General features: G+C 35.7%; 1 protein-coding gene across 4 annotated transcripts in view; it reads left to right on the forward strand.

Annotated features, from left to right (window-relative positions):
* The window catches only part of ADGRG2 (adhesion G protein-coupled receptor G2), a 61,010-nt gene that overhangs the window by 34,248 nt on the left and 3,150 nt on the right, over positions 1–23,612 (forward strand). For 3 of the 4 annotated variants that reach the window (XM_030477334.1, XM_030477335.1, XM_030477337.1), the window contains 20 exons: positions 1,130–1,177; positions 2,383–2,450; positions 5,140–5,210; positions 6,244–6,283; positions 6,385–6,419; positions 7,812–7,894; positions 8,605–8,665; positions 9,232–9,977; positions 10,790–10,988; positions 11,352–11,508; positions 13,612–13,761; positions 13,987–14,109; positions 15,200–15,245; positions 15,351–15,454; positions 16,035–16,159; positions 17,012–17,280; positions 18,055–18,154; positions 18,458–18,732; positions 20,583–20,684; positions 21,467–21,619. In XM_030477334.1, coding sequence (XP_030333194.1) covers positions 1,130–1,177; positions 2,383–2,450; positions 5,140–5,210; positions 6,244–6,283; positions 6,385–6,419; positions 7,812–7,894; positions 8,605–8,665; positions 9,232–9,977; positions 10,790–10,988; positions 11,352–11,508; positions 13,612–13,761; positions 13,987–14,109; positions 15,200–15,245; positions 15,351–15,454; positions 16,035–16,159; positions 17,012–17,280; positions 18,055–18,154; positions 18,458–18,732; positions 20,583–20,684; positions 21,467–21,619 — 2,955 coding nt within the window. The remainder of the gene's footprint in view (positions 1–1,129; positions 1,178–2,382; positions 2,451–5,139; positions 5,211–6,243; positions 6,284–6,384; positions 6,420–7,811; positions 7,895–8,604; positions 8,666–9,231; positions 9,978–10,789; positions 10,989–11,351; positions 11,509–13,611; positions 13,762–13,986; positions 14,110–15,199; positions 15,246–15,350; positions 15,455–16,034; positions 16,160–17,011; positions 17,281–18,054; positions 18,155–18,457; positions 18,733–20,582; positions 20,685–21,466; positions 21,620–23,612) is intronic. The other variant, XM_030477336.1, reaches the window with a different exon arrangement.

Raw genomic sequence — 23,612 nt, forward strand, 5'->3', positions numbered from 1 at the left:
GTTATTCTTTATGTAGTTGACAATTTTGACAAATTCAGTTATTTATTAACATTTTATTTCTTTAAGGATTGTTTAAAAAAAAAAAGTGCTGATATAGTTTTCATAACTATTTCACTGACAACTGCCAACACCAAAGGGAAGGCAAACTTATTACTGCCTGAAAATAATGTTTTCTAATAATTTGAGTATTGCCACCAGGTTACAATCCATACCCTCTGATGGTTGTTTGTTGATGGTGATGAAATTGACAAAGCATCAAGCTACAACAGGCAAATATTTGTACCACACAGTAAAAAATTTTAAATATTTCTATTATTTGGTACAAGCTAATGATAACAGCAGAGAAAATAGCATTTGTTTTTCTGTCGATGGAGGCCAATCTATCTGCTTAAGAAAGGAAAGTTGTGCTGCTATGTTGTTTTTATGAACAAGTGTAGGAGTTTTGTCTCAGATGCAAATATCTTTGTAGTCCTATGTTTTGAGTTTATACAACAGAACCATCTGTTTACAGTACCCTTAATGGGAACCATGTGATTTCTTTGCTGTGTAGGTAGTATTAAAAATATGGGAGCAGCCAAAAGCTTGCCGTAACTAACTAAAGACATGTTCTACTAGATGAGAGTATACATGCTTGCTGTTATCATAGTTTGAATTCTATAAGGTCGAACAGTTATAGTTTCATTCTATCATAAGTAGCCATAGTAGGATCCTCAGAAGCAGACAATGTACCACCTAGTGATTGAATATGGTGATATTTGAAGAGTTTATTTATGATATGCTGATTTCTGTTTTATTTTCATTAAAAATCAAAACCAAAAACCAAACAAACAAACTACCAAAAACTCGACAACCAACCATTTTCGTTTTGGTCTTCCATGGAAACTGTTACAGAAAATGATTCAAAATTAATTAATCAAAGCCAGCGTGTTTCACTCTGAATACTAAGTCTTGAAAAATGTTGTGTAAGTGACCTAAAGAAGTGAAGACTAGACAGTGAAATATTTCTAAAAGGTAAAGATCTTTACATTTAAAACGTTGGAATGATTGTAAATATGTATGTTTGTCAGTACTGGGTTTAAATTCAACTTTTTTACTCATTAGATTTTTTTTGTCCCCCCAAAAACTATAGCAGGAGAAACCATTGTATGCAACATAACACCTGTTTGTAATTTTTCAGGTTGGTAGTTTTCTCTCCTTTTTTTCTTAAAAAAAAGTCTAACTATTTTCTATTTTGAGTAATAAATCAACTTTTAGTTATGTACAAGCTAGCTCTGTAATAAATTCTCTTGTGAATTTAGAGAGATTTTGTATAACTTAAAAAAGGGGGGGTATTTTAAAGTAATGTTTAGTCTATCGTATTTTTTACCTTTGGTTTCTTATCAAAGGATACATAGCTGCAAATAAGAATTACAAACCTGAGAAAAAAAGAAACTAGTATGCTGTGGTGGATGCTAGTGCCTGCCGTATTGAGGCTAACTGTATCAGGAATAGAAGTTGAAAAACTGTTTAGGAGAATTATTGTAAAAGCCTGTGTGTGTATTAAAAGTATAATGTGACAGAACAGACAAACAAAAGAAAGTGGAAAGGGCCATGATGTTCCGTTTATGTGTGTTAACAAAAACATATTAAGAGAAGATTTTGTTGCTACATGTTGCTGCTGTCCAAAACACTGATAAATGGCTTTTTTGTGAGAAATACTGAAGAAAATGAAGTCACTTCTGCCAAATAGCCATATGCAGAGTACTTTATAGATGAGAAAGGCAGAATAAGTAACTGCCCCCAACCCCAAGTTTCCCTACTGACTGATGGATTAAACTGCTAGATGGTTTGGGTGGTGGCATGTATGTATTCCTGTATGGGTCTTTCGTCAATAGCCTTCTCTGGATGTGTGGCTGCAGGAAGAGAAGTGTCGTGGAGGTTCGGTTTTGTCTCCAAAATGGACTTTCCAGCTCTCAAGGAGTGCTGAATGATGCTTTGAATTGTGACATCCTGAAAGTTCTTTAGTCCCCTAGGGAATAATTTTCAGAGTATCACTTTGCCTTTACCCACACATTTTATTCTCACTGTGGGAGTTGGAGTTGTATTAATAGTAATGTGCAATGGGGTTTTTCTGTTTGGGGGGTGGGAACTAGGAGGAATCTAGAGACAATTTAGAGACAACTGTCAAAATAATGAAAGCTATTGGACTATTTCATTTGTGGAAACAGTAAGTGAAGAGATGGAAGAACAATTGCAAAAATAGTGAATGATCAGAAAAGCTAGTGTAAGTACTCTTGTTTCCCTTCTATTGTAACACAAGAGAGTGAATTTCTAATTTCTCAAGTAATTTTACATCATGTGGTTTAGTGTTGATTTTCTTAACTTTTTTGGTTTTGGTTTTAGTGTTCTATGTGGGGAAGGTAAAACTTCAGGAAAGTGAAGAAAGTAGCACATCACTAACTGTAGAAATAGTAAGTGTTCTCTCTTTTAAAACTTTATTGTACAGAAGGTTGAAATCAGTTTTTTTGTCTACACTTAAAATACTGATACCTTAACATAATTCCTGTTATGGCTTGTATAGTTTTGTTTTATTTCAAGTATAGTTTGCAGTGGATGGATCTGCTCGCTCTCTCTTAAACAGTTGCTTTGCAGCTAAATTTTAGAATTCAACTAAGTAAACTTCATACAGTAAGGGCCTGTATTCTCTATGTAGCCACTGAAAGGAGGGAGAAGCCCTGGAAAGTCTGGATAGAGGCACTGCCTAATTAGTAATTTACATTCACGCATATAGGGTCTTCCTTTGGATATTAATTTAGGCAACATAGAATTGTAGAATAGTTAGGATTGGAAAGGACCTTAAGATCATCTAGTTCCAACCCCCCTGCCATGGTCAGGGACGCCTCATACTAGACCATGATGCCCAAGGCTCTGTCCAACTTGGCCTTGAACACCACCAGGGATGGAGCATTCACAACTTCCTTGGGCAACCTGTTCCAGTGCCTCACCACCCTCACTGTAAAGAACTTCTTCCTTATATCTAACCTGAACTTCCCCTGTTTAAATTTGAACCCGTTACCCCTTGTCCTACCACTACAGTCCCTAATGAAGGGTCCCTCACCAGCATCCTTATAGGCCCCCTTCAGATACTGGAAGGCTGCTATGAGGTCTCCATGCAGCCTTCTCTTCTCCAGGCTGAACAGCCCCAACTTTCTCAGCCTGTCCTCATACGGGAGGTGCTCCAGCCCCATTATCAAACTCGTGGCTCTCCTCTGGACTTGCTCCAACAGCTCCATGTCCTTTTTATGTTGAGGACACCAGAACTGTACGCAGTACTCCAAGTGAGGTCTCACAAGAGCAGAGCAGAGGGGCAGGATCACCTCCTTCGACCTGCTGGTCATGCTTCTTTTGATACAGCCCAGGATATTGTTGGCTTTCTGGGCTGCAAGAGCACACTGAAGCTGGCTCATGTTAAGCTTCTCATCAACCAACACCCCCAAGTCCTTCTCTGCAGGGCTGCTCTGACTCTCTTCTCTGCCCAACCTGTAGCTGTGCCTGGGATTACCCTGACCCAGGTGTAGGACCTTGCACTTGGCTTGGTTAAACTTCATAAGGTTGGTATCGGCCCACCTCTCAAGCATGTCAGGGTCCCTCTGGATGGCATCCCTTCCCTCCAGCGTATCAACCGACCACACAGCTTGAAGTCATCAGCAAACTTGCTGAGGGCGCACTCAATCCCACTGTCCATGTTGCCGACAAAGATGTTGAGTAAGACAGGTCCCAACACCAATCTCTGAGGGACGCCACTCATTACAGGTTTCCAACTGGACATTGAGCTGTTTACCACAACTCTGCATGCGGCCATCCAGTCAGTTCTTTATGCACTGAGTGGTGCATCTATCAAATTGATGTCTCTCCAATTTAGAGACAAGGATGTCATCATTGGATGGCAACAGTGTGAGCATAAATTAAGTTAGATTGTTTCCTGGGAATAATTAATCATGAGAATCTCATAAAGAGGGTATTGTTCTATGCTTTTTGGCATGTGGCTAATCAGTTATTAATTTTGCAATAGGCCTATGTGACACAAGTGTATCCACTTATACAACACAACAGAGGTTTAAAAAAACAGTATCATGCAAAGCAAGGACCATATAGATTATAAAGTATTGAGATAATACTATGAGGATGAGAATGTTTAGTTGTTACAGATGGAAAACTGAAGCTAGGGAAAAAAGAAGACATTAACTTGTGAAGAGCCTTGTATCTTTCTCCTACACAACCCTGCCTGCACTCAGTCTGGAATTTGACATGCCAGTCTCTGCAAGCATGAGAGTAGTCAGCAAAATCACTGCAGAGAGCTACTGCACAGGTGTGCATGAAGCAGTGAGTTGGGCAGGAGTAGGCACGTGGCAAAAGCCACCTCTGGGTCATGTTGTGTTTCAGTGGTAATAATGCATACTGAAACCATCCCAGTATATTAATGTTATGCCTACTGCTATTAGAAAAATGGTTTTACTGTCTCTTGAAACTCTTCTACTTTTTAGCAGAATATTTCTTAGGTAATGTCAATACCATACATGTTAGATGATGTTTTCATCATGGTGTTCGCTGCTTGCATCGTGGCAACCAGAAGAACATAAGAATGTAGATCTAAAAAGGGCATTTAAATAAACCTTACGGTGTTCTCCAGCCCTAAGGTTAGATCCTATACATTTAGATCATTTCTACCATGCCTTTCACCTCAGTTCTTGACTTCTTATTCCTAGGATTCTACACTGTTGGTTACTTATGTCTATTTTGGAACTTGTCCCACTGCTGCACTTACAGTTAGAAAGTTTGTTCAGTGTCTGGTCTAAGCTGCCTTTGTTGCAAACTAAGCCAAATTCCAAATTCCTCTTTTTTCAGTATGAGATATGGTGAGGTCACTATCCTCTTGCCCATATCTTTCACAAAACAGATCCTGTTACTCAGACTACACTACATGAGCCAGTTCCTTCCATAAGTTGTGACAAGAATGTCATGGTAAATATTTGTTGAAATGTATTCATGAGAAAATGTGCTTCTTATCTTTGGAATTCCAGACTTGTATGAAACAAACATGTTTCTTTAAGAATAAAATTTACTGGTTTTACTTAGCTGTGGAATTTTTGTTTCTAACAGATTCATAACAAAACCAACAATCACGTTACAAAATTAATTGCAATTCCAGCACCTACCCTGGAAGAATCAAGGTAAGTAATTTTGAATAAGGATTGAAATCTTTGTTATATTTGGGAAAGATTAAGTGGTCTGTGTGGTTAGCAGATTCTGCATTATTCCCGCACTTTAAAAACCTTAGGAGTGTGAGTTACTGTTCTTTAACATAAAATTCATATTGATTAGAAAAGTCTTGGTTTTATTTTATGTACCACTGGAGTTTGTTTTAAGAAATGGTATGCTTGCTGATTTTGTTTTAGGTCCTTCAGTTTCCTTGAGGTTCAACAAGGCCTAAAGGCCTTGTTATTCATATGATGATGGTGTTAATAATAGTAGTAGTAGTAGCTATACCTGGGGGCATGAGCTGTGGATTGTTGAGAATGCTAGTCTGGCTTCTGCTCTTCAGGAAGAAATGGTTTGTATAATTTCAGGCATTCAGACTGTCTCATAGGAAATTTACTAAGAGAACTTTCATATCTGCATGTTTTTTAATATGTATTCTTGGAACCAAAACTATATTTTTTATTTTGCTGTAGTTTCTTCTTTCACAGTCTTCATAAGGAGAGGTTTGAATGAATGAATATTTACTGCTATTCCCAAAACTTGCCCTGAAAATCAAGAACATGTAATTGGCCAACAGGTCTTTTTTGTAGAAGAAACGCACATGTCTTACTCATTCTATTTCTGTGAAAATTGAGTATAAATTTAGAATTTTGTTCAAAATGCTTGCTTGCAAAAAGACAACATTAAGACTTGTCTTTTGTTCTTTTAACTTTTAAAGAAGTGGATTGGTGTTAAAATATGTGATGACAGAGCTTTAAACTTTGTTTGTGGAGTGATTACTAAAACACAACTTTTTAAATGTTTAATCCTTTGAAAAGTGGTCTTACAATATTGGAACTGGAATGATTTAAAAAAAACAAACCAAAACCAAACACTGATCAACTGTTATTTTGTTTAGGTGGGGTTTTTTTCTCAGTAATTGCTTCTTTTATTCATTATATTGTTGTAATTGTTTTTAGAAACCTAAGTAGAAATTTTCCATAATGGTAACTTCTTATTTTAAAGAATTTCAGAGTTCAACAAAACCTTGCAAGCAGTAAGTAAGGTAAGATTACTAATTGTTGTTACTGTTTGGAAAACTTTATTATCTAAGTATCAGTCCTATTTTGTCCTGACAAAACAATCTATTTTCACTTGTCATTACAGTCCTCTGTTATGGAATGCAGTGCAGAAAATCAGAGGTTTGTTGTTAATTTTTTAAATGCTAATATATTTTCAAGCTCATATATTGATATATCAAGTATGAATGGCTATGTAACAGAAATAAAAACAAACTTTCTAGGAAAGTTAAGTTTGATAAATAGACTGGATAAATACATGTAGGCTGACAAAGAAATTCTGATCCCATTATTCTCCTAGCATTAGGGATATCTTCTTTTTTTTTACCAAACTATACTGTTTTTCATTAGTCTTCTGGTGAAATACCAGCTTGCCTGCTGTATTTCTTCTGCATCTCTATATTAGCTGAGTTATGTAGCAACTTAACCACTAAAGCTATGGGATTCGTGACCACCAAAGAGCTTATAAAGACAATGCAATGTTTATGAGGAAATTGCGTCCGACATCCCAAGTTGCTGTTCGTTGGCTTGGGAAACCAGCAATCCTCAGGACAGGGGAAGCCTGTGACAGTAACCAGTTCAGAGTTTGGAAGCCATGTGGTATCAGAATGGCACGGCTGCTCCACAGAGGTGATCCAGAAAACCCTGAAATGTACATAATGTCTGTCAGTTTAATTGCTACTCACTACTAAATTGCTGGGCCTTTAAACTGATAAGCTTGGAAATACTTTATTCTAAAACAAAATGTGGAACTTCATTTCCCCAAATACCTGAATTTGGGGTTTATCTTCCTGTGTTAGGATAAAAGAAAAGTCCAAACCACTGAAACAGTAATAGACAGAAAGTCAGATCACACTTTCATGTCATATACTGGCAGTATAGGGTACTCTTTTCGTTCTTGTTAGCTGAAAAGAAGTTCTACTTCATCTTTTATGTTTATTAAGTTTATAAAGTAGCCTTTTCATTCACCTCTATGTTTGACTTTGAAGATATTTTACTGTAGGTTTGCTAGTTTAGGCAGGGTTTCAAGTCATCGAACCATAATTGTAAATATGTAGTTACGTGCTTAAATGGGTCTTTAAGTTCTCTCTAAAGCCAAGTGAGAAAACACTAGCTTTCCCCAGGTGATGGAGATTTAATATACACTGACAATAGCCACTTAGGACACCTAGCAACTCTCGTGAGGTTCTTTACAGCAACAGTGGAGATTATGTTATTATCTTTACAAATGGCTAATATTAATTAGGGAGGACCTCATTTAAGAGTCAACAGTGTCATAGAGAAAACAGAAAAGAAGCTGCCTCAAACTGATGTATTACTCTTCTGTGTAGCCTGGCGTAGTGTTTTATATGCATTAAAAATATCCCCAAATCTGAAAAAGCCTAGGAAAAATGTGCTTTCAGACTTAGTATTTGTGTTAATGTGCTTTCAGTTAGTATTTTATGTTAGTGTCATGCATCATAAAGATGAGTCAGATCTGTTTCTTAAGTCTAAAGGGTTTTCTTCCCATTATAGTATATACTGCAATTTCATAATGAAGCTGGCTGAGAGAGACAATATAAGCAGTTTAACAGACAAAGCAGAAATAAGCCAACTTGGTAAGTTATGCTTTAAAGATGGTCTCATCACAGTGAACCTTTCAGATTAAATTTTCTATCTTTACATGACCTCCAAGAAGCTGAAGGGAAAGATTGTTACATATTTTTAGATAAAAATAATTTTTCATTGAACAAGAGAAATATATCAAAAATGCAGCCTTCTGATTTTGGGGTTGGGAGGGGCAAGATAGAAATGTTTTAAAAAAACTTCAGTATAAAATTTCTGACCGCACCATTAAAACAAACTTCGAAAGGATTAGGTGTAAAATTACTTGAGGACATAATTGTGTTACTGAAATGGTGATCTAAATTGAAAACTTTATAAAGTAGCCAAGATTTCTTAGCAATATTGTGATAATATGAAGTGGTGACTCATACCATTTTTCTCTTTGTTTCAGAAGATGTAGCATTGCATTTTGGTTTGTTTACAATAACAAAAAAAGACATCTGCACTTGTCAGGCATTGAGAAAAAATCTGGGGGTATTTCAGTATTCTGACTGGTCAAGATCTGTTTTGTAAAAGTCATTTCAGAAAAAAAATTCAAAAGCAATTATGCAATTTACACTATTGTTTCAAAAACATAAACCACATGCTTATTTGAATATCCTACTTATTATTTAGCAATTAGCAATTCTTAAGCTTACTATTTAGCAATTAGCAATTTTTATGCTTCAGAGTAAACTTGGTTAATCCTTCTTTGTCATCTCAGACCAGTGCTGCTGTTCATCCCCGAAGTATTGTTCGTTGACTGCTGAAGAACTACAAATGTAGTAAGTATAAATACAAAATCTGACTTGCTTATTTCCTAGATTTCCCAGTGCTTTAATAGAGTCAATTTCCATGATGCAGTGTAATAGCCAGGAAGGACTCCACAAGAACAAACTGACAAGCATTTTCCTAGATAGCTCCCTCCCCATTCTTCCCTCTTTCCTTCCCTTCTCTTCCATTTTTTTTTTTGTTGGTTTTTTTTTTTGTTTGTTTGCTTGTTTGTTTGTTGGTTGGTTTGGGGTTTTTTTTTGATGCAGATAGCTTTTGTGTTCAGCACCAGGTCACCTCCAGAACAAGCAGCAAAGGCAGCAGTAGTATTTATGGGCTTGCTAGTTAACAAATAGAGCAAAATAGAATGCAAGAACTCTCAAAATGTTACAGAATTCGTATTTGTTACTAGAGCATGAAACACCCAATCTAATTGCTTTTAAAATATATATTATTGTTATTATGTCTGTACCTTTCACATATATTCCTATATGATAACTCATTTTCTTTAAAATATAAACAGTGTTAAATTTAACACGCGTTTCTGTGCCTTTTTTTTTTTTTTTTTTTTTTTTTGCAGTACTATAAAAGTGCCACCTCATTCTATATGGGTTCCTTTCCCCCATTTTCGTTCTCTCCCTAAAAAGACTTCCCCCAAATCCAGTACTCTTATTTCCCCCACTATGCTTTCCACCAAACAAAGCTCTACAATTAGACCACTGATCCCACCATTCACAGAAATGTCTTCTGAAACTCTCTCTGCTTCTCCCACTACAAATACTCTCTCTGAAGCTTCTACCACATCTACTACTGAAACTTCTATGCCTGCCACCAGTGTTACCACTACACTTTCATCTTCTGAGTCTCTTGCTCAGCCTACCGTGCCAACTTTTCCTTCCATGGCATCTCATAAATCTGTCACTATTTCCACACCTGCAGCAAAATCTGTCACTAATGCTGCTTTCTCAGTTAAATCTGATGGTGTGTATCTTAGCAAGCCGATTACAATAATTTCTCCTTCTGTAGGTTTCACTAAACATTCTGCAGTTTCCTCTTCTGAGCTTCCCCTCAAACCGTCAGTAACAGTTTCCCCCTTTGAGGCTACCACCACCAAATCTCATGCAAAAATTCATCCTGCTACAGATTCAACCCAATCTATTCCTAGTTACAAAAACACTACTACAGCACCTATTCTTCCCCTTACTCCTTTCACAATAACTTTGACCCCTACTGTTAGTCCTATCAACCATGCTGTCTCAGCTTCTCATCGTCATTCTACTGCTGATGACCATGGCGGGCTGCCTAAAGGGAGCACAGGTAAATATGGTAAGTAAAATGATTTTTTTTCTTTTTTTTTTATTTTTATTTGAAGGCTATATATCGAATTTGCTTTTAAATTTTATTAAGCAAGATTATATATCTGAGCTGTGACCTTCCAGTTACTGTGAAAAACCTGAGACAACTCTCATGAGATGTATACTTATTCTAAAATATATTCTGATGTCTTTGGCCATGATGAGTGATACCTCACTCCACAAATTGGTTGGTAACTGTGATAAACAGGTACTGTGCTAAGTTCCCAACAGGTACCTTTGATAGAAAAAAATAAGTCACTGAGCCAGGCAGCTAATTTTTTTACTAAGCTAGTATTTAAAATATTGCAAATCAATGTTGGATCATCCTTACAATTTTGTTATTGATTAGGAATATTCTTGGTGGCTATGTATTTTCCTACGAAGATTGTACACATCTTTACAAGCTTCTTTTTAAATTGCTGATCTTGTCTTGATTTTATTCTACTTTCAGGCATCTAGTAGTTAAAAATCCAAAATAACAGACTGTTTAACATGACTAATGGCCTGATGTGAGGAACTTTGTAATTAATAGAAGTTGAATTAATGCTGGCCATTTGAAACCTCGCTTTATGTTTTCACGAGATTTAAAGTATTGCTGTCTGCAAAGTAGCTGATTGATAGGGAGAAAAGGGGATTCTGCTTCACACAACATGTTGAGAGACCTTTCAAGTTGTGATAAGGTTTGTTGGTCAAGAGAACTACTTATTTTTTCTGCTTCTCAAATGTTACTTCATTTGTTGAATGTAATGTTTAAATAAATGCACAACTTTTCTTTTGTCACAGGAAAGATACTACCAGCTACCACATACACGACTTCTGTATATACCACCATTAGTGTCACCACAGCTGAGCAAATTGTGTCCAAAATAGAAAATGATTTAGCAGCTGGAAAAGTAGAGCCAAAAGATGTAGAAAGGATGGTTAGTGAGGTTAGTGAAGTCCTGACTGCTTCTGAACCATTACCACCCCGAATATCTAACAGGTAGGTCAGTGTGGCAATAGATCAAATGTATGTTGTATTGACTGTCTTGATAAATGGGCTTCAGCAAAATTCATTTTTTAATAATCATAATGCAAAACAATATTTCTTATTCTTTAATGTACTTATTCAAAATGGAAGGAGTATCATTCTAGTGTTACCAGCTCTGCTGTAACATAACGTAACGTAACGTAACGTAACGTAACATCATGGAAAAGAGTATAATTTTTTTGTGTTAGTACCATAAAAGTGAGCAGAGTCAGCTGTATTTTACACTGTGGTTGGATTGCTGCTCCATAACTATGTCTTGCCTGAGAATTTTGGGTGTATGTACTTGGTAATACTAAGTATCTCTTTTCTTAACAGAATTATAAAACTGGTGGATTATATTGGCTTAAAGCTGAACTTTTCAGGAACATCTGCTGATTTTGCCTCCCCTTCCCTGGTTCTGGCAGTTGTCAAAATCACCAGCATCCACTTCAACCAAATGTCTTTTGCTGTCCAGGACTCAGCTGATCTTCAGGTTAAACACTGATAATTTTAAATGCTTACAAATTCTGAAACATTTATTTTAAAGTGTTTATGGTTTTTATATTTATATTTATATTTATATGTAACATGAGTTTGTTCTGTGTTTACATCACAATTTCAGGATTTTTAATTCATGTTAGTTTCAGAGAAAAAATACTTTGGTTTTGATGCCCTCCATAGTTTTCCTTTCATCTTCTATTGTGTAAATAAGTGTAAATAAGTAACAGACCGGCATTTGACTAATAAGCTGTAAGAGAGGTACACCCAGCACACTGGAATGGACAGAGTGCTTGGCAGAATAATTTTGCCTCAGAAACCCTGAATCGCGAGTCACTTCATCACCCACCTGACAGTGCTGAAATTTGTCAAAGAGTGTTACCAGATGGCATTATCTGTTAGAAGGAGATTAACTGCAGAGTGTTCCAGGAAAGAACTATTATGTTGCTTGGATAATGACATTCATACATTTGTCACTCATCGTTAATTGGTCTAGCCAAGAAAGAAGTGCTAAGAAAGTTTGGATCCACTTTGTCTCAAAATCTCCCTCCTGGTTGAGAAAATAATAAGTTGGACAACACCAGCCTTGGAGGCTTGAGCAAGGAGAGATGGAAAGTTCTGAATAGATTTTGGCACATTCTGTCCTCAGAGAAGGAAATAGCTTAATGTAGTGTGAGCCATAAGTAGTGCTGGAACTGTTCTGTGACACTGAAAATGATATGATAACATTTGAGTTCTTTGCTATATTATTTGCAATATGTGCTGCATGAATCTGAGGTGACTGGGAGGTGATAGTGCTGAAAAACAGATATTTGCTAATGATTTTCTGGAAATCTCATGGCATTGGCAATGAAATGCAGAGACTTTTCAACAAGTATTACTTAGTTCAAACCACAGCAACAGGAATCTTTTGCAGAATTGATTCAGGATTTCTTTGGTGGCTGTCTAAACCAGTGATCTCCAAAATGGGGTGTGAGTACCCCTGGTTGTGCACACAACAGTCCATTCTGGTGCAGGAAGTAAATATTTTTTATATGATTAATAAATAAAAAATATATATTTTTAAAGAATGTTTAATCTTCATATCATCCTTTTTAAATATATATTTTTGTGTATGTTTTATAATATGCATAATTAATATTAGTACAGTAGTGCATGCCTATAACTTATAAATGGATAGATACATTTTGGGGTGCATGCCTAAAAAATTTTTAAGGAGTGCATGATCAAAAAAGTTGGGAGGTCTAAAGAGAAGAGTTAAACCATATTGTTAAGGCACTGTGAGGAGCACACACTGTTATTCCTGTTACAGTCATTGTTTGAATACACAGGTAACTTATTTCTTCAGTTTTGCTGATGTTACACATCTCTTAGGAACTCTGAAATGATGATATTTATATGTAAATGTACATGTAATGTACAACATGTAAATGTAATGTACAACAAGAAGATGTTAGAGACTTTGTACTGAACAAAGCTCTCTGTCCTGTAAGTACAGCAGAGAAAACTGGGTGAAAGTTCACATCTTTTTTAAATAATATTATGCCAGTGAGCTCTTGAGATATCTGAATTGTATCTTATCCAGTTTATTTTTGTTATTTTTGCCAGATGATCATGAAGTTAGGATTTATGTTCTTAGATTCTGCTTAACCTGCTGTATTAAAAAACCTATTGACAAATAATAGCTATTTACAGTTTTTCTGAATTCTGACATACTTCATATGTGGTATAAAAATTCTTTGCCTTGCAGGCTTAAATGTTAATCTCCTTACACAGTTACATAGACCTACCTAGGTTGCTGTTCTTCACCTTTTTCAAATCAATATTATCCACCACAGTGATGTGTTCTCTTCCTGTAAGCAAATGGGGTAAAGCCAGAGTATTTTCAGTGGTAGGCAGACCTGAAATGAGTTGCATCCTTTTCAAGCCTGCAGATGCTATTTATTCATTGGAGCAAGAGAGCAATGAGGCAGCAGCAGTGAGTTCCTGACAATGATAAGAGAGATATGCATTTCAAAGTTCTAAACTGAAAGTAAATCGTAATTTATTTTTTCTTTAGTGATGGAAATGAAGCATAATCCTTGCATTTATTTTTCAGATTTCTCTAGGCAGTAATGCCATTAATGATGTAAATAATCTTGGATCAATTACACTTCCTTCATCATTGCTGACCAATTTACCCCCTGATGAGTTGAACTTGGCTTCTAGAATTATATTCAACTTTTTTAAAAAGACCACTGTGTTCCAGGTATCTTTTTGATCCTCTGTTCATAAGGGTTTTAAACTCAAGCCTAGAGCAAAATAAAATGTGAATGGACTTTACTACCACAAAGCACATTACCAAACTTCATGATTTAAAAAGTAATTGTTTTTGTTGAGTGCTCACTCCGGGTAATAACTGAGCTCGTGTGTGCTGTACTGTAGCATTGTTTCTTTTACGATTTTAAAATCTTATTCTTTTTTGTTGTTCCAGGATCTGTCCTTGAAGAATGCATCTTTAATCAGCGGTGTTATATCATCAAGTGTTTGTAACCTCACAATTAGAAACTTAAAGGAAAATGTTACTGTCACTTTACAGAATATCAAACCTAATCAGGTATGATTTACATTTTGACATAAAAATTTGTGGCCTCCATTGGAGTTGTTGTAGACAAAACACTGTATTACGAATACAGATCGGTTGGTTCTGCTTTACTGGTGTGAACATTTCATCTCCATTTGGACTTTCCAAATCACTCATCTTTGTTTATTTATCAGTGGTATAAATTTTTGTTCTCAAATGGTTTCAGGTAATGTCACTCTATAACTTATCCATCCAGGTTTTATGTTTTTATCTTTCCTACTTACCCTTCTATCTTATTCTTCAAAGAAGAAAACCTTTTAGATGAAAACCTGACAGTGGGTGTTGCTACACAGATGCTGCAATCATGACATTTGTAGGTGCATCATGGCCAGACAGCAGCACAAGTATTTTTTCTGAGGGGGAATATTGTTCCTTAAACTGGAACACAGGATTGTGTCATCTGCAAGTATTAGGGCTCATCTACAGCATCTCTTTCCTAAATAAGCATCAAGGATTAAAATCTTCTATCCCATATCTTAAAAAGTAGTGATTCCAGTAACATATCTGAAGCTTTCTTCAAGAGCTGGCTTAGTGTGGTCTTTATTTGTCTTGCTACATTACTGTGTTTTGACATATAACTGCAGAAGTATTAATATTCATAGCAGTATAGAGCATTACTGCTACTATTTTTAGGATTTTCATGTGTGTAGGGGAAATCCATGTGTAAACCTTTAACATCATGGTAGTATAAAGGGATCAAATGTTTGCAAATGAAAAAGTTCTTCCTTCTCTGTGTGGTCATGTTCTTGATGCTTTCAAAATCACCAAGGATGAGAAATCCCAAGAATTTGTATAGTGTGGGAAGACAATGAAAGAGCATTCATTCATAATGTTCTACCAGGAACAGAATCTTAGCACAAGCATGAGAGCTAGCTCTTATATGTTGACGTCAAATTTGTTCAGCATATTTTCACAAGCGTATTGCAATATTAATCCATTCTATTTGCTGTATATAGTATTTATGCCCGCATTTTGTAGATAATTAATAAATTACTTGATCATAAACTCATAGTTTAGTAAAATATCATTTTGTTTTTGTTTTTTTTTTTTACTTCCTAAACAGGATAATTCAACAGTTAGATGTGTTTTTTGGGACTTTAATAAAAATGGTAAGTACTTGATATCACCCAAGATATCATGCTGTTTTAGCTATATTAACTCATGTTAATATAAATAGAGGGGTTTACGAATAACAAAGCTGTTTTCTTTCACAGGTGGAAATGGTGGCTGGTCATATGAAGGTTGCATAGTTAAAGAAAGTAGAGTAAATGAAACAGTGTGTTCATGCAACCACCTCACAAGCTTTGCAGTTTTGATGGTAATTATTTTAAAAATTATTTTAATAAATTATATTAAAAATTACCCAAGATGATCCAAGAACATATTTAAGCATGTGTTATCTTAAGCAAATGAGTTTTCAGTAAGCACCTATTAAGTACTACTCAGATTCTATTCACTTCAGTGTTAGTACATATAGCCGTACATTTAGTTACTTGCTTAAGCTGCCTGTTGAATGGGGCCCATGAGTTCCACTGTAGTAAAAAATTCCTTAAGCGCTTATTAAACTGCAACTTTTACATTTAGGCAGTTTTTTATATTGTAGGATATAAAAAATTAAGATAAATCAGATTTAAACCAGGTTTTTAATCAAATGGGATTTCACTATTAAAATCATAGAATATTTTCAACTTGTAAGGGATCCATAAGCATCATTGGGTCCAACTCCCCACTCCTTGCAGGACTAGACTGGCTTTTCTTGTGCTTAGGAAAGATCCATGATGAAAAGAACTGCTTCCTTTGGTATTTAACAGCAGAGGGAAAGGTGTATTTTCGTTTTTTTTGATCTTTTTCCATTTAATAAACGTGTTCTCTGAAATTAATTTCTGTTTCCATTTTAGAACTTGTATGGAAATACTCCTTTGAATCCCACTCAAGAATTGGTACTGACTTTTATATCCTATATAGGCTGTGGCCTCTCTGCAATTTTTCTTTCTATTACTCTTGTGACCTACATAGCCTTTGAGTAAGTACCTGTTCAACTTAGCTCCCATTATTCTTCAGTTATGATTGCTTGTAGTCTTCACTGCAAAGTCCTTTCCAATAATATAGATTCAGCTAAGAATACACGGATTTGTCCAGTTTACCAGAAACATTGATTCAGTCTTCAGGAGTGTTAATGTTGTGCACAAGTGAATTAATCATGAGGTTTTATACAGTCAGAAGTGAAGAAGTAGCACTCTTAAATATTTTATAATGGATTATCATAATAGAAGGGTGAAGGAATGTGTTTAAGACACAACATACTTAGAAGAGTGCAGAATGATAGCATTTTTAAATGCATTTGTATTCTTTGTTTTTTGTTAGAACTTTTCTCTTACATTTGAGCCTTAACTATTGAATCCTCCATACTATGTTTTGGAAGCCCTCCTCAAAGTTATTCAGCACATGTTTATTCTCTCATTATCCTGTCATCAAGGACTTACTTGTCTCTGCCAAGGCTTTAGAAGCCCAGTCAAAAGCCTAATCCATCTTCGCAATAAAGGACAGTCACATTTTGGTTTTTGAAAGAACTGTAACAAGAACTCCAATATACAGTGTAAAACAAAAAAAACCATGGCACTAAACTCCAAGAATCCAGGTCATTAGTTGTATTTACATAGCCTTATTGTAACAAACTTTATTCATACAGACTGTTAATTTGGAAATCTTTTGTAAATTACTCTCTCCATCTATAAATGCAATATATGAAGCATTATATATGAATGAAAATATATAATTTTTTTCCTTGGTATTTGTGCACTAAGGACTACAAGAGAGGAAGTAAGCCAGAAATCCATGGACAATTGATGTCATCTCACTAATTTGCTTTTTTTAGGAAAATCCGGAGAGACTACCCCTCCAAAATCCTTATTCAGCTGTGTGCTGCACTACTTCTACTCAACTTAGTTTTCCTCCTTGACTCATGGATTGCACTGTATGATACACGAGGCCTGTGCATTGCAGTTGCAGTATTTCTTCACTATTTCCTCTTGGTTTCCTTCACCTGGATGGGCCTAGAAGCTTTCCACATGTATCTGGCCCTTGTGAAAGTCTTTAATACCTACGTACGGAAATACATTCTTAAATTTTGTGTTGTTGGTTGGGGTATGTAGGTTTTATTTTTCCTTTTCTCTTAGCAAGTATTTCAGTGAATGTGACACAGTTTAGAAATGAAAATGAAGCAGTCATTAAGTGTTACAACCTTGCAGTGACCAGGTATTCATTATCAATAAACCTGATCCTATACATTCCACCTTTCTGAGGTAGGAAACTCCCTCCTAACTGCAGAACTGAGGCTGCTGCAATGCAAATTGACAATGAATTTTCCTTGTGCAAGTACAATAGAACCAATTTTGAACGTGCATGCTTCCATTTCCATTTACCAGATAGATGGCGTCAGTTGTGTCTTGAAAATAATAAGTATATCTAGATTCTATTTCTGGGATAGCACTGTTGCTAACAAAAAGCAGCAGACAAGATCTAACTGGGTAAAAAGATTCTAGACCTGATTATCTTCTTTGGCCACTGAAGTAAACATGAGTGAAGGCGCTAAAATCAACAGAATTGTTTTATTAAAACAGATGCAAGAAAGAAAATCAGGTATCAAATCAGTTTATTGAGTGATGGTATTTGCTGCCTTATTCAGAAAGGTTTGGAGCTAGCTGTGGAGAAGAGCTCTTGTTTCTTTGCAAGTTACGCTCCTCAGCAGTTTGAATGTTCCAGGTTTAGATTGTTTAGACAGCTAGTAGTCAACAGAATTCAACAGACAAATTTCAGAAACAAATTGTAGATTTCACAGAAACATAAAATCATTTCATGTGCGCATACTACTGTCTGTCTCATTGATTTTCACTTTTATGTTTGCTCATAATCTTTCAGGGTTACCAGCAGTAGTTGTGTCCATTGTGTTGGCAGTGTCACCAGATAATTATGGACTTATAACCACTGGAAAAGTTTCAATAAACAGACCTGATGAATTGTGAGTTAAAGGGGGGTGCTTTTTCGAGGGGTGGGTGGGAGAGACATCCTGCAAAATGGCTTTTCTTTAAAGGTTGGGAAGGGAAGGAAACAATGGGAGAGTTCTGAAATGGTATAGCTCTACAGTATATCATGTGTTTTGTGGTTATGGCTTATATGAAAGTTCTTACCCTTTGGCCAAAAAAGTACTTTCTACTAAAGAGGCATAATGGTTTGCATTGCAACAAAATACACCTTTATCTCATGTTCATTTTACTGAATTTCGGTATCTGATAATGGTTGACAGACTGCTCTTGTGTTCTAGCTGCTGGATTAAAAACAGAATCGTCTTCTATATTACTGCTGTGGGATACTTTTGTGTGATATTCCTGATCAATATCAGCATGTTCATTGTTGTGCTGATCCAACTCTGTCGTATCAAAAAGAAAAAACAACTTGGTGCTCAAAGAAAAACCAGTATTCAAGACCTTAGGAGTGTTGCCGGCCTCACATTCCTGTTGGGAATCACTTGGGGATTTGCTTTCTTCACAGTAAATGACGTATTTACTTACCTCTTTACCATTTTCAACACTTTGCAAGGTAAGTTTATCCTTCATGTGACAGCTCATTGCATACAATGTAATGAATAAAGCATTTGGAAATGCCATTTTCTTGATTTAGCAATAAAGTAATTTTGATACATCCTTTAACATGTTAATTAAATTAGAGATGATACTGCTTTACTGAAATCTTAAATTAGTTATGTTACAGCAAGGTACAGGAAAGCTAGCTACTACTTATAGGTATAACGCATTTATAAATATTATAATTTTAAAAATGTACGCGAACCAGAATCCAGTGGAAGTGACTGTATTTCTCTAGTTAACAGATCAATTGCAAATAGGTACTGTAAGTGTTCACATAATAATGCAGTTAATGTAGTGAAAACTGTATCATTTCTCCACTTACCCCTAAGGCATAGGGTTGAGGTGTGGCATTCAACAAAGGACCATTGAGACAGGCAAGGCTGCAACATCTAAAAGTTAGCGGTCTAACTCTTAAGCATGGCCTTTAGTACTTAAGAACATAGAGGAAGTAGATATGAAAGCATGCAGTTTTGCAAAGGCCAGGATGATATTGGACATAGAGTTTCAAAGGCTGCAAAAGCTTTCATATAAACAGAAGGTATCACAGGTACCTAGTTATCAAAGTATACCTGAATTGCCCTACTGAAGTTTGAATCCAAACTTCTGCTTCAATGGCACTTTAGATGACTGGCTGGCTGATTTCCCAGAGAGGCTAAAACAGAGAATACTGCAGTTCAGTGTATATACCTCTCCCCTATTGCTATGTTGATCTTTTGAGTACCTTACTCTTTGGTAACTTGAGGGGTTGAACCCACATCTTCCCAGGTCTCTCATGGGATTGTGTTGAACTAACACAAAACTAGATTCTATGTGGTCAGAGTAATCCACTGTGTGAAGTTAAGTTGCCCTTTTACCCCGTTTTAAGTTAGGTGCTGGGCAAATTTTTATATTAGAAGTAATAAAGGTACATAAAGTGTATTGACTTCAATTGAGTTTATGCCAGTGTTTCAACACTATATTTGAAAATGGTATAGAACCATCTGTATAGAGCAACACTTAGTTACAGTCAAAATTCATCCCAAAAGGCAAAGTTAGGAAAGATACTGAAGCAAAGAATGATGTAAGTAATCTCTTCTAGTGGGATTTTACACACTTAACTGGCCTTAAAAGCAGTGTAAAGATAACATACATGCACATCTGCACCAGTCTGATCGTTTCACTTTCCCTCATGTTATCTTCTATTAATTGTAAACTTAACACATCTCTTCTCAGGGGGACACTGCAGCTGAAAAATTGTGCAAAGACTGAGTGCCACTTTTCCTTACAGGGCAAAGATGACAATGGACTTTTTATCAGAGAAGGTTAGGACCCACCCTGTGTCAGGTAGAAGTGAATGAGAAGCAGACATTCTTCTGCTTCTAGTTCTAGTTCTGCTACACTTGGTGATGACAGGTTAACTGCTAATAAAAGATGGGACAGCGTCACACCATGTGCTAACAGCTGCATAGCCTGACAGTGTCGTAGCATACCCTCTTGTTGACATTGCTTTGAATTTTTTCCAAAAGAGTTAAGTAAATTTCAGGATCCACAGAATTTTTTTCCTTCTTATTTGATAGAAGGAAACTTTATGCACTTTGTGGATTTGGTTACATTTGTTGTTCCTGCATTTGTGTGTATGATTCCTCTCATCTATTTAAGGAAAAAGTACTCTTCAGTTTTGAGAGCTGTAAATTTTCTCACCAAAGAAAGGTGTTATTACTTTTGATTAGAAATTTAAAACAAATGAAAGAAAACCAAAACCCTGTTCACTAAGAAGTAGTAAAAGTAAATTTTGCAACATTCTCTAATGTTATTGCTTTGCAGGGTTCTTCATTTTTATCTTCTATTGTGTAACAAAGGACAATGTCCGTAAACAATGGAGAAGATACCTCTGTTGTGGGAAATTCAGGCTGGCTGAAAATTCTGGTAAATATGGTTTTTTTTGTTTGTTTTTTTTGTTTTTTTGTTTTTTTTTTTTTGTTGTTGTTTGTTTTTTTTTTTTTTTTTTTAACTTCTGAATACTTACGCTCTGTTCAGTTCCTAATATCTTGTAATACTTAAAGAAAAAATAAATCATGTTACTGCAGTTGCAGTTTTAATTTATTATCCAAGGTATAATAAACCTCCAAAATTATACTCTTTAAAGGTGGTAGCTGATGCAGTTCTTACATTTTTACATGCTGTTGCATTAACCTGTTAACTGTAGCTGATCTCTTCCACTGTACTATAAAGGCATGGCTTTGCATAAAGACTTCTGATTGGTTAGAAATGATAAGATTTGTTACAGCTTCTGAGTCAACTGTAGTTTTACCAGTGACTTCCACGTAGTTTAAACCAAAAAAACTGTAAATGATTTTATGCTATTTTGTTATTCAGTAATTGACTTCTCCGTAAAGCTGTATATTTTTTATACACTTTAAGTTAGAGAGATAACTGTACTTCAGTTATTCTTATGATCTGGTCTGCAGTCATAAAACTGTGACAGTTGGCTGCTTGTATTAAAAAAGGGACAAGAGAAAAGGGAACTAGGTTTAAATAATTTTAAACATCAAGAATCATAAAATTCTTAGAATATTATTCTGTCTAGAATACTGTGAGCAGAGTGGGAAAAGTCTTGTTTTTATTTTAATTTAGTTACATTATTAACTATATTTTTATATATTGCTTGTATGAGTTGTGCTATTTTCTGTAACATGTATCTATTGCAGACTGGAGTAGAACTGCTACTAACGGTTTAAAGAAGCAGACTGTAAATCAAGGAGTATCCAGTTCTTCCAATTCCTTACAATCAAACAGCAACTCCACTAACTCTACAACACTCTTAATGAATAATGATTATGCAGTGCATGCAAATGGAAATGGTATGTATAATGCAAAATAGTATTTTTTTTTTGCTTGTCTTAAAACAGAAGTTTTAAGCTCTTTCATACTGATGTAAAGTGAAGTGCTGACAAAATATTATTCAAAAGTAGAGGGTCAGAATATTTCAGGATGTCTCCACAAATAATACCACACATCTGTTTTAAGGAACTATAAACAAAGTTTTTAAATATCCATTTCTCCTACTCAGTGAGAACTCTTGATTTATGTATCAAATAGTAGGTAAAGTTAATTATTAGAGAAATTACTTACCAAAAGCTGCTGTTAAAGCTTGAGCTGAATATGTGACAATAAAATATGTTTTAGAATAGTGCATATTTTAAACCTTATTAAAATAAACATTGCCTGAAGAAGAAAGAAATATATAGGATAATAATATAGCTTTGAAAGTATGAAAGAAATCATGTAGGAGATAGTATTAGAAATCATGTAGAGGAAGAGCATTAATGGAGTGCTCACATGGGAGCTACTTACAAGAGAAATAAAAGAAAATGAAGACCGTAACTTATAAAATCATTTCACTGAAGAGAGCACTGCTGAGAGGGCTACCTCACTGTTGCTTATAAATATTGAAACTGATTTTCTCTGTAGCTCTTTACTCCCCCCGTGGGTTTTTTATGGACGTATTTGGCTAACAAATATATCTTTGTTGCAGGAAACAGTTCTTCAGAAGTAAAATTCTCAATCCTTGCTTCATCCTGTTCTAGCACAGTACTGTCCTCTGAACTGTTACCCTCTGCTCTGTTCCTGAGAAGTTGAAATGCAGGTGCATGCAGCACTCCAATTTCACTTGCAAATTGGTGTGGCTTATTTGTCTATTGGGAAAACTAGATAGGAGCAAAATTTACAGGTCATTACTCCTGTGTGCCTGGGGTATTCTTCCCACCTGATCAAGATTCAAGGCTAAGAAGTCATGCCATCAGCTAGGTTGTTTAGTATGAAGTTGTAGAAGATACTCACAGAGGCTGTGTTGTCTTCATTTCCTGGCACATGCTGTCAGAAGAGAGCAGAAAATCTCTGAGATGTACAGAGTAAAAGCTATAGAGTCCATATGTGTTGCCCCCTTAATAGGTTACTGTCCATTTGGATGTACTAGCTGCATATTGTAAAGAAATCACAACACTTCAGAAAATGGCATTTGGACGTGCCGTTAGGTATCACATGGCTGAACCTGGGATTTCCTCACTGAGGAACAGAAATCACTTTTCTGAACTTGTTCATAGAATAGCCTTATTTTCTTCTCCGATTTTGACAGCTATTTTTAACACTCCTTTTAATATAAAACAGTTGTAGCCAGGCAGGGAGTTAAACAACTACATATTAACGGTGACACAATTAACAGTGTCGGCAAGTATGGTTATTTTCTGTCATTTCAGTCTTTATCTGATTTGAGTTGATTAACAAAGCTCTTCTGTTCCTCTTGCCCTGTTTATATTTGTGCCTAAGTGGTCTTTAAATTAATAACTAATATTAGACTTTTTATTTAAGAGGTTTCACATAATCTGTTGGGCCATTGTTTCTGTTTTGTAGGTCTGTTTTGTAGTTTGGCATGGAATTTGTAATCTTTGTTTGCCAGCCACCACCACAAACCCACTCCCTTAAACTCCGATCCTGAGATGTTTGTTATATGCATTACATTTTCAAACTGGTAGTAAACTTTATCAGCTAGAAATACACATTCACATCTTATTTGAAAAATGCCATCTCTCATTACAAAGAAAAGTTTGTCAATGAGACTTTGATGGAACCAATACGCTTAAATCAGTAGGATAACTTCTGGAAAGTAGGCAGTCTGCCTAAAGTGAAGGATTAGTTTTTAGAGGAAGCGTTTGGGTAGACTAATACTAAACCCTTGGGCTTGGGGGCCCTGGCCCAAGCAGAATAGAGAAGAGCTGTCCAGTCTAGCCGCTCAAGCAGAGAATCCTTTCTGCAGGAGGGATTAAGTCACCATATACTTCTCCCTCTGGTGACCCC

Source organism: Strigops habroptila, chromosome 2 (assembly GCF_004027225.2).
Source record: "Strigops habroptila isolate Jane chromosome 2, bStrHab1.2.pri, whole genome shotgun sequence".
Taxonomy (NCBI): domain Eukaryota; kingdom Metazoa; phylum Chordata; class Aves; order Psittaciformes; family Psittacidae; genus Strigops; species Strigops habroptila.